Below are 16068 nucleotides of genomic sequence, written 5' to 3' on the forward strand. Positions count from 1 at the left end.
CCAGGCAGGTCCGAGATACTGTTGTGAAGAAGTTTAAAGTCGGATTTGGATACAAAAAGATTTCCCAAGCTTTAAACATCCCAAGGAGAACTGTGCAAGCGATAATATTGAAATGGAAGGAGTATCAGACCACTGCAAATCTACCAAGCCATGGTTAAATGCGATGGTTCACACTTTCAGTTTTGCACGAATGCTGCAATATATCTACAGTTTTCCTTGTTTGGGTAGGTTTTAATAGTTACAGTGGGAACAACCTCTCCACTACACTTTCTGACAAACTCAGTCACCATTTCTGTCTATATCAACCTCCCTATCCCCCTCTCTGTGCCTTGTCCCATTCCGTCCCCCTGTCCAAGTTCCCTATCCCCCTCTCTGTGCTTCTCTCTCCCTGTCCCCCTCTCCGTGCTTCTCTCTCCCTGTCCCCCTCTCCGTGCTTTGTCCCCCTTCTCCTTCCCTCTCTCTGTGCCTCTCTCTCCCTGTCCCCCTCTATCCCACCTCCCTGCCCCCTCTCCGTGCCTCTCTCTCCCTGTCCCCCTCTATCCCACCTCCCTGCCCCCCTCTCCGTGCCTCTCTCTCCCTGTCCCCCTTTCCGTTCTTTGAGCCTCTACCCAGTCCCTTCCATTCTCCCTGCAGTCTTTAAGAAAGTAGAACCGATTCAATGAACCAGAATGAGAAGGGGAGGAGAGAAAGAGAAATGAAGAGAGATGTGGAAAAATGAATGGGCTCACATTGTACAGGAGAAAAGAGGACTCGGCAGCGAAGGAGGCCTATATCTCCTGAAGTGTCTTTTGTCCCAACGTGAAGTAAGCCGAAAGAATGCTCCTTCATAGCCCGGGTCTTTAGGGAACAGTCCAAGATTGATTTCTGCTTTCACTGAGAGGAAAGTAGAGCGTTCATGAGGGGCATGCAGAGTTCCTTCTCCTCTCTCTCTCTCTCTCTCTCTCTCTCTCTCTCTCTCTCTCTCTCTCCCCTCATCCTCTCTCTCCCCCCTCATCCTCATCCTCTCTCTCCCCCCTCATCCTCATCCTCTCTCTCTCTCACCTACTCACTTCTCTCTCTCTCTCACTTTGTAGATGTACAGTGAGCTGTCTGCTTGTGGTTAGATGTACAGTGAGCTCCAAAACTATTGGGACAGTGACATTTGTTGTCGTTGTTTTGGCTCTGTCCAGCACTTTGGATTTGAAATTATACAATAACTACGAGGTTCAAGTGCAGACTGTCAGCTTTAATCCGAGGGTATTTTCATCCATATCGAGTGAACCGTTTAGAAATTACACACCCCTTTTTGTACATAGCCCCCCCCCCATTTTAGGGGTTCCAAAAGTATTGAGACAAAATCACTTATATGTGTATTAACGTAGTAGAAAGTTAAGTATTTGGTTCCATATTCATAGCATGCAATGATTACATCAAGCTTGTGTTCCAGATTATTTTGTGCCCAATAGAAATGAAATTAATGGTATATAATGGTATATGATGTTTTCTAAATTAATGTGGATGTGGATAACCCTGAATAATGAGTGATGATACACAAATATCATACCTCCAAGTTCACGGTTTACAACAAAAATGTTTTTAGGGGGGGGGGTATATTATTTTTGACTTGCTCGGTCATGTGCTGGGGTGGTGTGGTGGCAGTGGGTTTGAGATGTGATCATTTTTATTAGACTGATTAAAAAACTAGGGGCTTTTCTTTCTCTCACACTGCCTTCTTCTGCAAATAGTGTTTTTTAAACTTGACTATGGGGTGTGGGTTCAGATAATATGCTGCGAAGAAGCAAGTTTTATTCCGTTGAGTCTCATATATGATTGACATGCGAAACTACAACAGGAGTTATGTAACTCTATTCAACATGGCTGAATGACAAGTCTGGCGGTCACACACACTGATGTAGCTAGTCGGGTGAGAGGAGTTGGCGACTGGGTGCCAAGCGTTGTGGGGAACACTGAAGGGGTTAAGGAATGATGTGTGTCTGTGCCAAGACGGCAGGACTCTGCTCTAAAGAACCTAATGGAGACACTAATTCTCTCAAGGAGGGAGGGAGGGATGGAGGAGGCCGGTGCTCCGAGCCAGGGAGGGAGGGAGGGAGGGAGGGAGGGAGGGAGGAGGCCGGTGCTCCGAGCCAGCGAGGGAGGGAGGGAGGGATGGAGGAGGAGGCCGGTGCTCCGAGCCAGGGAGGGAGGGAGGGAGGGAGGAGGCCGGTGCTCCGAGCCAGCGAGGGAGGGAGGGAGGGAGGCCGGTGCTCCGAGCCAGGGAGGGAGGGAGGGAGGGAGGAGGCCGGTGCTCCGAGCCAGCGAGGGAGGGAGGGAGGGAGGGATGGAGAGATAGTGATGGAGGGAACGAGGGAAGATGCTAGAGGGATTGAAGGATTATGAAATATAGTGGTGGAAAAATCACTCAGCATCTTCCCTCTCCAACGCACAGAGGAGAGGAAAGAGATACAAATAGAATACTTAGAGCTGTGCTGGGGTAATGGATGACAACATGATGTTCAGTGTCTGGATCAGAAGCTGTCCTCTACACAAATAGGAAGGGGAGTTGACTCTCTCTCTCTCTCTCTCTCTCTCTCTCTCCCTCCTTAAATTCCCCTGTATCTCCCCTCTGTCTCTTTCTCTCTCTCAATTCAATGACAATTAAAGGGCTTTATTGGCATGGGAAACATATGTCTACATTGCCAAAGCAAATGTAATAGATAATCATTTAAAAAAAGGTGAAATAAACAATAACAATTAACAGTAAACATTACACTCACAGAAGTTCCAAAAGGATAAAGGCATTACAAATGTCATATTATGTACAAAAGGGAAAATAAATAAGCATAAAAATGGGTTGTAATTTACAATGGTGTGTGTTCTTCACTGGTTGCCTTTTTCTTGTGGCAACAGGTCACAAATCTTGCTGCTGTGATGACACACTGTGCTATTTCACCCAGTAGATATGGGAGTTTATCAAAATTGGGTTTGTTTTCGAATCCTTTGTGGGTCTGTAATCTCAGGGAAATTTTTGTCTCTAATATGGTCAAACATTTGTCAGGAGGTTAGGAAGTGCAGCTCAGTCTCCACCTCATTTTGTGGGCAGAGAGCACATAGCCTGTCTTCTCTTGAGAGCCATGTCTGCCTACGGCGGCCTTTCACAATAGCAAGGCTATTCTCACTAAGTTTGTACATAGTCAAAGCTTTCCTTAAGTTTGGGTCAGTCACAGTGGTCAGGTATTCTGCCACTGTGTACTCTCTGTTTAAATAAAGTATTTAGTCAAGAAGTTACAGGTCTGTGAGAACCAGAAATCTTGCTTGTTTGTAGGTGACCAAATACTTATTTTACACCATAATTTGCCAATAAATTCATAAAAATCCTAAAATGTGATGATTTTCTGGATTTTTTTCTCTCATTTCGTCTGTCATAGTTGAAGTGTACCTTCTGTAGCTCAGTTGGTAGAGCATGGCGCTTGTAACGCCAGGGTAGTGGGTTCGATCCCCGGGACCACCCATACGTAGAATGTATGCACACATGACTGTAAGTCGCTTTGGATAAAAGCGTCTGCTAAATGGCATATATTATTTATTATATTATTAAGTGTACCTTTGTTGAAAATTACAGGCCCCTCATCATCTTTTTAAGTGGGAGAACTTGCACAATTGGTGGCTGACTAAATACCCCCCCCCCCCACTGTATATATACAGTACATCTATGTGTGAATGATCCTTAAATCAATTCCATATAGCTGAATAGAACCCTCCACCTCCACCGGCTTAGACTGGGTTAAAACAGTTACATTTTAAAGACCAGGGAGGTTTTCAAATACCTCACAAAGAAAGGCACCTATTGGTAGTTGGGTAAAAAAAAAGCAGATATTGAATATCCATTTGAGCATGGTGATGTTAATTACATTTTGGAAGGTGTATCAATACATTCAGTCACTACAAAGATACAGGCGTCCTTCCTAACTCAGTTGCCGGAGAGGAAGGAAACTATTTAGGGATTTCTCCAATGGTGACTTTAAAACAGTTAGAGTTTAATGGCTGTGAGAGGGAAAAAACAACATTGTCCACAATACTAACCTAATTGACAATGTGAAAAGAAGGAAGCCTGTACAGAATAAAAATATGACAAAACTTGCATCCTGTTTGCAACAAGGCACTGAAGTAATACTGCAAAAAAAGTATCAAATTGAATTGAAGACTGCAATTGGATTAAAATATTTATCAAAGATATTTCTACATTTTGGTATTTTGTTCCTGTAAGCCATTTAACAACTATAACGCAGGAACACACATCAGCTAACGTTATTATAACTAACATTGTAATTGGAGTTGGATACAGTTACATACAGTGGCTTGGCATTGTTGGGGGTTTGTATCATTTACACAACATGCTTACCACTTTGAAGATGCAACATATTTTTTATCGTGAAACAAACGAGAAATAAGAAATCAAATAAAACTTGAACGTGGCAGCAGGTAGCCTAGTGTTTAGAGCATTGGGCCAGTACTCTACTGTTAGGGGCAGCAGGTAGCCTAGTGTTTAGAGCATTGGGCCAGTACTCTACTGTTAGGGGCAGCAGGTAGCCTAGTGGTTAGAGCATTGGGCCAGTACTCTACTGTTAGGGGCAGCAGGTAGCCTAGTGGTTAGAGCATTGGGCCAGTACTCTACTGTTAGGGGCAGCAGGTAGCCTAGTGTTTAGAGCATTGGGCCAGTACTCTACTGTTAGGGGCAGCAGGTAGCCTAGTGGTTAGAGCATTGGGCCAGTACTCTACTGTTAGGGGCAGCAGGTAGCCTAGTGGTTAGAGCATTGGGCCAGTACTCTACTGTTAGGGGCAGCAGGTAGCCTAGTGTTTAGAGCATTGGGCCAGTACTCTACTGTTAGGGGCAGCAGGTAGTCTAGTGTTTAGAGCATTGGGCCAGTACTCTACTGTTAGGGGCAGCAGGTAGCCTAGTGTTTAGAGCATTGGGCCAGTACTCTACTGTTAGGGGCAGCAGGTAGCCTAGTGTTTAGAGCATTGGGCCAGTACTCTACTGTTAGGGGCAGCAGGTAGCCTAGTGGTTAGAGCATTGGGCCAGTACTCTACTGTTAGGGGCAGCAGGTAGCCTAGTGGTTAGAGCATTGGGCCAGTACTCTACTGTTAGGGGCAGCAGGTAGCCTAGTGGTTAGAGCATTGGGCCAGTACTCTACTGTTAGGGGCAGCAGGTAGCCTAGTGGTTAGAGCATTGGGCCAGTACTCTACTGTTAGGGGCAGCAGGTAGCCTAGTGGTTAGAGCATTGGGCCAGTACTCTACTGTTAGGGGCAGCAGGTAGCCTAGTGGTTAGAGCATTGGGCCAGTACTCTACTGTTAGGGGCAGCAGGTAGCCTAGTGTTTAGAGCATTGGGCCAGTACTCTACTGTTAGGGGCAGCAGGTAGCCTAGTGGTTAGAGCATTGGGCCAGTACTCTACTGTTAGGGGCAGCAGGTAGCCTAGTGGTTAGAGCATTGGGCCAGTACTCTACTGTTAGGGGCAGCAGGTAGCCTAGTGGTTAGAGCATTGGGCCAGTACTCTACTGTTAGGGGCAGCAGGTAGCCTAGTGGTTAGAGCATTGGGCCAGTACTCTACTGTTAGGGGCAGCAGGTAGCCTAGTGTTTAGCCTGAGCTGTTTGGAGAGCTCCTTGGTCTTCATGGTGCCGCTTGCTTGGTGGTGCCCTTTGATTAGAGGTGTTGCAAACTCTGAGGCCTTTCAGAACAGGTGTGTGTATATATACTGAGATCATGTGACAGATCATGTGACACTTAGATTGCACACAGATGGACTTCACTTATCTAATCATGTGACTTCTGAAGATAATTGGTTGCACCAGATCTTATTTAGGGGCTTCATAGCAAAGGGGGTGAAAACATAAACACCCACCACTTTTCCATTATAAAAAATAAATAACATTGAAACAAGTTTTTTTTTCATTTCACTTCACCAATTTGGACTATTTTGTGTATATGTCCATTACATGATATCCAATTAAAAATCTATTTAAATTACAGGTTGTCGTGCAACATAATAAGATAAACGCCATGGGGGATAAAAACTTTTGCAAGGCACTGTAAAAGACCTTAAATACACATAATGAAGTAAGCACGTATTTGGCCATGGAGCACGTTCTGATTGGCCAGTGACCCACAACCCACAACTTGAAGTAAGCACGTATTTGGCCATGGAGCACGTTCTGATTGGCCAGTGAGGGGCCAAGCCGCGACACACCCACAACTTGAAGTAAACACGTATTTGGCCATGGAGCACGTTCTGATTGGCCAGTGAGGGGCCAAGCCGCGACACACCCACAACTTGAAGTAAACACGTATTTGGCCATGGAGCACGTTCTGATTGGCCAGTGAGGGGCCAAGCCGCGACACACCCACAACTTGAAGTAAACACGTATTTGGCCATGGAGCACGTTCTGATTGGCCAGTGAGGGGCCAAGCCGCGACACACCCACAACTTGAAGTAAACACGTATTTGGCCATGGAGCACGTTCTGATTGGCCAGTGAGGGGCCAAGCCGCGACACACCCACAACTTGAAGTAAACACGTATTTGGCCATGGAGCACGTTCTGATTGGCCAGTGAGGGGCCAAGCCGCAACACACCCACAACTTGTTCATTCATCAGAACTCAGCCCTTTCCAGCCAAAGCCAGCAAGTGCTCTGATAATTGTGATAGTGAAATTTCCTCAACCCTGTTCCAGCCCAGCCCTGTGGCCCAGTCTCTGGCCCTGTTCCCTCCCCAGCCCTGTGGCCCAGTCTCTGGCCCTGTTCCCTCCCCAGGCCTGTGGCCCAGCTTCTTGCTGTTCAGGGAGGAGAGGAGAGGAGAGGAGAGGAGAGGAGAGGAGAGGAGAGGAGAGGAGAGGAGAGGAGAGGAGAGGAGAGGAGAGGAGAGGAGAGGAGAGGAGAGGAGAGGAGAGGAGAGGAGAGGAGAGGAGAGGAGAGGAGAGGGAGGGGGATCCCAGCTGAGGCAGTGTGGGAAAATGATCTGGCTCGGCATGTGCACACCCAATTACCCACAACCCCCCGGCAGGTGACCCAGGTCACTGGACTGTATAGTGAAACAGCAGTCGCCCGTATGAATGGACAGGCTGGCGGACTGCTTTGTGGAGTAACAGACTTGTTGTGTCCACTTGGGGTACTTGCTTCAAAAGGTGGTTTGTACTTGTTGATTGACCAATCACAGCTATTCACTGAATTCCCAATGAAACGACATTGACAACAGATATGGGATTGAATACCCAGAACATCCCAGGTCTGCATGCAGATGATATTCATTTAGGCAGTGTTTGGGATGCATGCCTTCCCCTATAGAGTATGTCAAACAGAGATGGCATGATATACAGAGTCTTCAGAGAGATTCAAACCCCCGTTGATTTATTCCACATTTGTTGTTGTGTTACAGCTTGAATTCACAATGGATTAAATCTATATATTTCTCTCTCCCATCTACGCACCTCATAATTACAAAGCGAGAACATGTTTTTAGACGTTTTTGCAAATGTATTGGAAATTAAATGCAGAAATATCTCATTTACGTAAATATTCACATCCCTGAGTTAATACATTGTAAAAGCACATTTGTTAGCAATTGCAGCTGTGAATCTTTCTGGGTAAATCTCTTAAGATCTTTCCACACCTAGATTGGGCAACATTTGTCCATTTTAATTTTAAAGTAGATTTAAGTCTAAACTGTAACTCGGCCACTCAGGAACATTCACTGTCTTCTTAGCAAGCAACTCCAGTGTATATTTGGCCTTGTGTTTTATATTATTGTCCTGCTGAAAGGTAAATTCATCTCCCAGTGTCTGCTGGAAAGCAGAATGAACCAGGTTTTCCTCTATGGTTTTGTCTGTGCATTCAGTTTTTTCCTCCTGAAAAACTCCCAAGTCCTTAACGATTACAAACATACCCATAACATGATGCAGCCACCACTACGCTTGAAAATATGGAGAGTGGGACTCAGTAATGTGTTGTATTGGATTTGCCCCAAACATAACACTTTGTATTGCAGACAAAAAGTGAATTTTGCAGTATTACTTTATTGCAGGGCTTTCCAACCCTGTTCCTGGAGAGCCACCCTCCTGTAGGTTTTAACTCCAACCCTGTTCCTGGAGAGCCACCCTCCTGTAGGTTTTAACTCCAACCCTGTTCCTGGAGAGCCACCCTCCTGTAGGTTTTAACTCCAACCCTGTTCCTGGAGAGCCACCCTCCTGTAGGTTTTAACTCCAACCCTGTTCCTGGAGAGCCACCCTCCTGTAGGTTTTAACTCCAACCCTGTTCCTGGAGAGCTACCCTCCTGTAGGTTTTCAATCCAACTCTAATCTAGCTAGATTCTAATAATCAGCTGGTCGATAAACTGAATCAGGCTAGTTACAACTGGGGTTGGAGTGAAAGCCTACAGGAGGGTATCTCTCCAGGAACAGGGTTGGAGTTAAAACCTACAGGAGGGTATCTCTCCAGGAACAGGGTTGAAGTTAAAACCTACAGGAGGGTATCTCTCCAGGAACAGGGTTGAAGTTAAAACCTACTACAGGAGGGTATCCCTCCAGGAACAGGGTTGAAGTGTCCTGCTTTAGTGCCTTGTTACAAACTGGATTCATGTTTTGGAATATTTTTTATTCTGTACAGGCTTCTTTTCACTCTGTCAATTATGTTCGTATTGTGGAGTAACTACAATGTTGTTGATCCATCCTCAGTTGTCTCCGATCACAGCCATTAAACTCTGTAACTGTTTTAAAGTCACCATTGGCTTCATGGTGAAATCCCTGAGCAGTTTCCTTCCTCTCCGGCAACTGAGTTAGGAAGGACGCCTGTATCTTTGTAGTGACTGGGTGTATTGATACACAATCCAAAGTGTAATTAATAACTTCACCTTGCTCAAAGGGATATTCGATGTCTACTTTTAAATTTTTACGCATCTACCAATAGGTGCCTTTCTTTGCAAGACTTTGGAAAACCTCCCTGGTCTTTGTGGTTGAATCTGTGTTTGAAATTCACTGCTGGACTGAGGGACCTTACAGATAATTGTATGTGTGGGGTACAGAGATGAGTCATTCAGAAATCACGTTAAACACTATTATTGCACACAGAGTGAGTCCATGCAACTTGTTATGTGACTTGTTAAAAGCACATTTTTACTCCTGAACTTATTTAGGTTTTCCAAAACAAAAGTGTTTGAATACTTATTGACTCAAAACATTTTAGCTTTGCATTATTTATTATTTTGTAAACATCTATCCATCTATAGGTGGTGTACTTAACTGTTACCTTCCCCTATAGATTATAATATGTAATATTTAATATGATATGCTGTTGTTGTGGTTCTGTCCATCTACAGGTGGTGTACTTAACTGTTACCTTCCCCTATAGATTATAATATGTAATATTTAATATGATATGCTGTTGTTGTGGTTCTGTCCATCTACAGGTGGTGTATGTGACTGTTACCTTCCCCTATAGATTATATTATATAATATGATATGCTGTTGTTGTGGTTCTGTCCTCCTATAGGTGGTGTACTTAACTGTTACCTTCCCCTATAGATTATATAATATAATATGATATGCTGTTGTTGTGGTTCTGTCCTCCTATAGGTGGTGTATGTGACTGCTACCTTCCCCTATAGATTATATTATATAATATGATATGCTGTTGTTGTGGTTCTGTCCTCCTATAGGTGGTGTATGTGACTGCTACCTTCCCCTATGTCATGCTGTTGGTCCTGCTGATCCGAGGGGTGACTCTGCCGGGGGCGTGGGAAGGAATCAAGTTCTACCTGTACCCTGACATCTCCCGCCTCTCAGACCCACAGGTAGGTACCGTCGCACGATCCAACATGGCCTCCTGGTCGCCTTCTCTCTCAGCCACGAGCAGTTAGTGTCTCAGCAACTGTCACCTTCGATCCAACATGGCATCCCTGTCACCTTCTCTCTCAGCCACGAGCAGTTAGTGTCTCAGCAACTGTCACCTTCGATCCAACATGGCCTCCCTGTCGCCTTCTCTCTCTCAGCCACGAGCAGTTAGTCTCAGCAACTGTCACCTTCGATCCAACATGGCCTCCCTGTCGCCTTCTCTCTCTCAGCCACGAGCAGTTAGTCTCAGCAACTGTCACCTTCGATCCAACATGGCCTCCCTGTCACCTTCTCTCTCTCAGCCACGAGCAGTTAGTGTCTCAGCAACTGTCACCTTCGATCCAACATGGCATCCCTGTCGCCTTCTCCCCCAGCTGCTGTTACTCTCTCAACAACTGTCAACCTAGGTCTGCTCGATCCAACATGGCCTCCCGGTCGCCTTCTCTCTAAGCCGTTAGCAGTTTGTCTCACAGCAACTGGGCAAATGTAAATGTGTGCCCTGTTCCCTTTATAGTGCACTACTTTTGTGCTAGCGTCTTTTACATCAAGCGGCCTCACCCTAAAGTAACAGGAGATTGGCCCCTGACCCTGTGAGCCATTCTGGCTCCTGGCCCAAAGGTCCGTGGTCCTGGCCCCGTTCTGGCTCCTGGCCCCGTGGTCCGTTCTGGCACCTGGCCCTAAGGGCCGTTCTGGCACCTGGCCCTAAGGGCCGTTCTGGCACCTGGCCCTAAGGGCCGTTCTCGCTCCTAGCCCTAAGGGCCACTCTGGCTCAGATAGAACATACCTTTCTTCACATAATGTTGGGCCTTGCACCGTAAGCCCTATACCCCTATACCCTATAACCCTATACACCTATACCCTATAACCCTATACCCCTATACCCTATAATCCTATACCCCTATACCCTATAACCCTATAACCCTTTACCCCTATACCCTATACCCCTATACCCCTATACCCTATACCCTATAACCCTATACCCCTACAACCCTATAACACTACAACCCTATACCCCTACAACCCTATACCCCTACAACCCTATACCCCTATAGCCCTACAACCCTATAGCCCTACAACCCTATACCCCTACAACCCTATACCCTACAACCCTATACCCTACAACCCTATACCCCTATACCCCTACAACCCTATACCCCTATACCCCCTACAGCCCTATACCCCTACAGCCCTATACCCCTACAACCCTATACCCATATAACCCTATACCCCTATAACCATATACCCCTATACCCCTACAACCCTATACCCCTATACCCCTATACCCCTATACACCTATACCCCTATACCCCTACAACCCTATAACCCTATACCCCTACAACCCTATACACCTATACCCCTATACCCCTATACCCCTATACCCCTACTACCCATATACCCCTATACCATATACCCCTATACCCCTATACCATATACCCCTATACCATATACCCCTACAACCCTATTACCCTATACCTCTATATCCCTATACCCTATACCCCTATACCATATACCCCTATACCATATACCCCTATACCATATACCCCTACAACTCTATACCATATACCCCTACAACCCTATAAACCTATACCCCTACACCCCTATACCCCTATACCCCTATACCCCTATACCCCTATACCCCTATACCCCTACAACCCTATACCCCTATACCCCTACAACCCTAACCCTATACCCCTATACCCTATACAACCCTATACCCCTATACACCCTATACCCCTATACCCCTATACCCCTACAACCCTATACCCCTATACCCCAACCCTATACCCCTATATACCCCTATACCATATACCCCTACAACTCTATACCATATACCCCTACAACCCTATAACACTATACCCCTATACCCTATACCCATATACCATATACCCCTACCCCTACAACCCTATATCCCTATACCCCTATAACTCATACCCCTATACCCTATACCCCTACAACCCTTTACCCCTACACCCTATACCCCTATAACTCATACCCATATACCCTATACCCCTATACCCCTATACCCTTACACCCCCATACACCTACAACCCTACAACCCTATACCCCTACAATCCTATAACCCTATACCCCTACAACCCTATAGCCCTATACCCCTACAACCCTATACCCCTACAACCCTATACCCCTACAACCCTATACCCCTATACCCCTACAACCCTATAGCCCTACAACCCTATACCCCTACAACCCTATACCCTACAACCCTATACCCCTATATCCCTACAACCCTATACCACTATATCCCTACAACCCTATACCCCTATACCATATACCCCTATACCCCTATACCATATACCCCTACAACTCTATACCCTATACCCCTACAACCCTATTACCCTATACCCTATAACCCTATACCCCTACAACCCTATAACACTACAACCCTATACCCCTACAACCCTATACCCTACAACCCTATACCCCTATACCCCTAAAACCCTATACCCCTACAACCCTATACCCCTACAACCCTATACCCCTACAACCCTATACCCTACAACCCTATACCCTACAACCCTATAACCCTATACCCCTATAACCCTATACCCCTATAACCCTATACCCCTATACCCCTATACCCCTATACCCCTATACCCCTACAACCCTATACCCCTATACCATATACCCCTATACCATATACCCCTATACCCCTACAACTCTATACCCTATACCCCTATACCATATACCCCTATACCCTACAACCCTATAGCCCTATACCCCTACAACCCTATACCCCTACAACCCTATACCCCTATACCCCTACACCCCTATAACCCTATACCCCTATACCATATACCCCTATACCCCTATACCATATACCCCTACAACTCTATACCCTATACCCCTACAACCCTATTACCCCATACCCCTATACCATATACCCCTATACCATATACCCCTACAACTCTATACCATATACCCCTACAACCCTATAAACCTATACCCCTATAACACTATACCCCTATACCATATACCCAAATACCATATACCCCTACCCCTACAACCCTATATCCCTATACCCCTATAACTCATACCCCTATACCCTATACCCCTATAACTCATACCCCTATACCCTATACCCCTATAACCCTTTACCCCTACAACCCTATAACCCTATACCCCTATAACTCATACCCATATACCCTATACCCCTATACCCCTATACCCTTACCCCCCATACCCCTACAACCCTACACCCCCATACCCCTACAACCCTACACCCCCATACCCCTACAACCCCTATACCCCTACACCCCCATACCCCTACAACCCTATACCCCTATACCCCATAACCCCCCTACAACCCTATACCCCTATAACCCTATACCCCTACAACCCTATAACCCTATACCCCTACAACCCTATACCCCTATACCCCTACAACCCTATACCCCTATACCCCTACAACCCTATAGCCCTATACCCCTACAACCCTATACCCCTACAACCCTATACCCCTATACCCCTATACCCCTATACCCCTATACCCCTATAACCCTATACCCCTATACCATATACCCCTATACCCCTATACCCCTACAACTCTATACCCTATACCCCTACAACCCTATTACCCCATACCCCTATACCATATACCCCTATACCATATACCCCTACAACCCTATAAACCTACACCCCTATAACCCTATACCCCTATACCATATTACCCTATACCCCTATACCCCTACCTCTACAACCCTATATCCCTATAACTCATACCCCTATACCCTATACCCCTATAACCCTATACCCCTATACCCTATACCCCTATACCCCTACACCCCCATACCCCTACAACCCTATAACCCTATACCCCTATAACTCATACCCATATACCCCTATACCCCTATACCCCTACAACCCTACACCCCCATACCCCTACAACCCTACACCCCCATACCCCTACAACCCTACACCCCCATACCCCTACAACCCTATACCCCCAACCCTACCCTACAACCCTATACCCCTATACCCCTACAACCCTATACCCCTACAACCCTATACCCCTATACCCCTACAACCCCCCCATACCCCCCTACAACACCCCCCTATAACCCCTACACCCCCATACCCAATACAACCCTACACCCCCATACCCCTACAACCCTACACCCCCATACCCCTACAACCCTATACCCCCATACCCCTACAACCCTATACCCCTATAACTCATACCCCTATACCCTATACCCCTATACCCCTATATCCCAATATCCTTATACCCTTACAACCCTACCTCCCTATACCCCGATAACGCTATTCACACAGGACTAGTACTATAGAACATCGGGTATGTAAATATTACCCCAGCATGTCAGTTTGTCCAGTGGATGATTCGGTTGAGATTAGTTTTACCAATCTGCCTGTGTCCTCATTTTTTCCCCCTCATTCACAGTTGACCGTTATGACAGAAGCCTGGAGGCTCTTCTCAGCGTGAAGATAGTTCACATGTCTAGGGACAGTCTAATATTGACCTTCAGTTCACATGTCTAGGGACAGTCTAATATTGACCTTCAGTTCACATGTCTAGGGACAGTCTAATAGTGACCTATTGACCTTCAGTTCACATGTCTAGGGACAGTCTAATAGTGACCTAATGACCTTCAGTTCACATGTCTAGGGACAGTCTAATATTGACCTTCAGTTCACATGTCTAGGGACAGTCTAATATTGACCTTCAGTTCACATGTCTAGGGACAGTCTAATATTGACCTTCAGTTCACATGTCTAGGGACAGTCTAATAGTGACCTAATGACCTTCAGTTCACATGTCTAGGGACAGTCTAATATTGACCTAATGACCTTCAGTTCACATGTCTAGGGACAGTCTAATATTGACCTTCAGTTCACATGTCTAGGGACAGTCTAATATTGACCTTCAGTTCACATGTCTAGGGACAGTCTAATAGTGACCTAATGACCTTCAGTTCACATGTCTAGGGACAGTCTAATATTGACCTTCAGTTCACATGTCTAGGGACAGTCTAATATTGACCTTCAGTTCACATGTCTAGGGACAGTCTAATATTGACCTTCAGTTCACATGTCTAGGGACAGTCTAATATTGACCTAATGACCTTCAGTTCACATGTCTAGGGACAGTCTAATATTGACCTTCAGTTCACATGTCTAGGGACAGTCTAATATTGACCTAATGACCTTCAGTTCACATGTCTAGGGACAGTCTAATATTGACCTAATGACCTTCAGTTCACATGTCTAGGGACAGTCTAATATTGACCTAATAACAAAGCATATTAACAAGAACCATGGACTTTTAACCTGCAGACATTTAATTACCTGATGGATTTGGCAAGTTATCAATTCATTGGCACAATATTGTCCACTTCTTCGTCTTTTAAAAGGACGGGCACTGGGTTGGTTGATATGTGACAAAAACCGATCCTTCATCTGTAGGCTACGAACATAGCACTTCAGTTCTGACCCAAACTGGGCCCAGTACCTGTTCAACTCTGTAATATCCCTCATAACACAGGGATGGAAGTGGAATCTCAATTCAATGGCTCAGACACAAGAGGCATGTGGCAGGGTCTACAGTCAATCACGGACTACAAGATGAAATCCAGCCCAGTTGATTTGATTTGATTTGACGATTCACACTGGAGAAGTATTATCAGAGGACATCGGAGTTTTCAGAATTAAAAACAAATGTTTTTAGGGCTGGGATAATAAAAATTACTGACATGGCAGATTCGGACGGGACCAAAATTACAGACGTGGTGATTTGTGTCCGTGCACACAAACAATTACATTAGCTGAGCTCCCCCAGTAAAACATGTCTGTACCCCTATACCCCTATACCCCTATACCCTATACCCTATATCCCTATACCCTATACCCTATACCCTATATCCCTATATCCCTATATACCTATATCCCTATATCCCTATACCCTATACCCCTATATCCCTATACCCCTATATACCTATATACCTATATCCCTATACCCTATACCCCTATGCCCCTATGCCGCTATACCCCTATATCCCTATATCCCTATACACCTATATCCCTATATCTCTATACCCTATATCCCTATATCCCTATACCCCTATACCCTATATCCCTATATCCCTATACCCCTATACCCCTATATCCCTATATCCCTATACCCCTATAGCCCTATATACCTCTATACCCTATACCTCTATACCCTATACCCTAT

General features: G+C 45.6%; 1 protein-coding gene across 1 annotated transcript in view; it reads left to right on the top strand.

The window, feature by feature from the left end:
* slc6a11b (solute carrier family 6 member 11b) overlaps nt 1-16068 on the top strand; it is a 79635-nt gene that overhangs the window by 25825 nt on the left and 37742 nt on the right. The window contains exon 7 of the mRNA XM_046338760.1: nt 9683-9817. Coding sequence (XP_046194716.1) covers nt 9683-9817 — 135 coding nt within the window. The remainder of the gene's footprint in view (nt 1-9682; nt 9818-16068) is intronic.

Source organism: Oncorhynchus gorbuscha, linkage group LG03 (genome assembly GCF_021184085.1).
Source record: "Oncorhynchus gorbuscha isolate QuinsamMale2020 ecotype Even-year linkage group LG03, OgorEven_v1.0, whole genome shotgun sequence".
Taxonomy (NCBI): domain Eukaryota; kingdom Metazoa; phylum Chordata; class Actinopteri; order Salmoniformes; family Salmonidae; genus Oncorhynchus; species Oncorhynchus gorbuscha.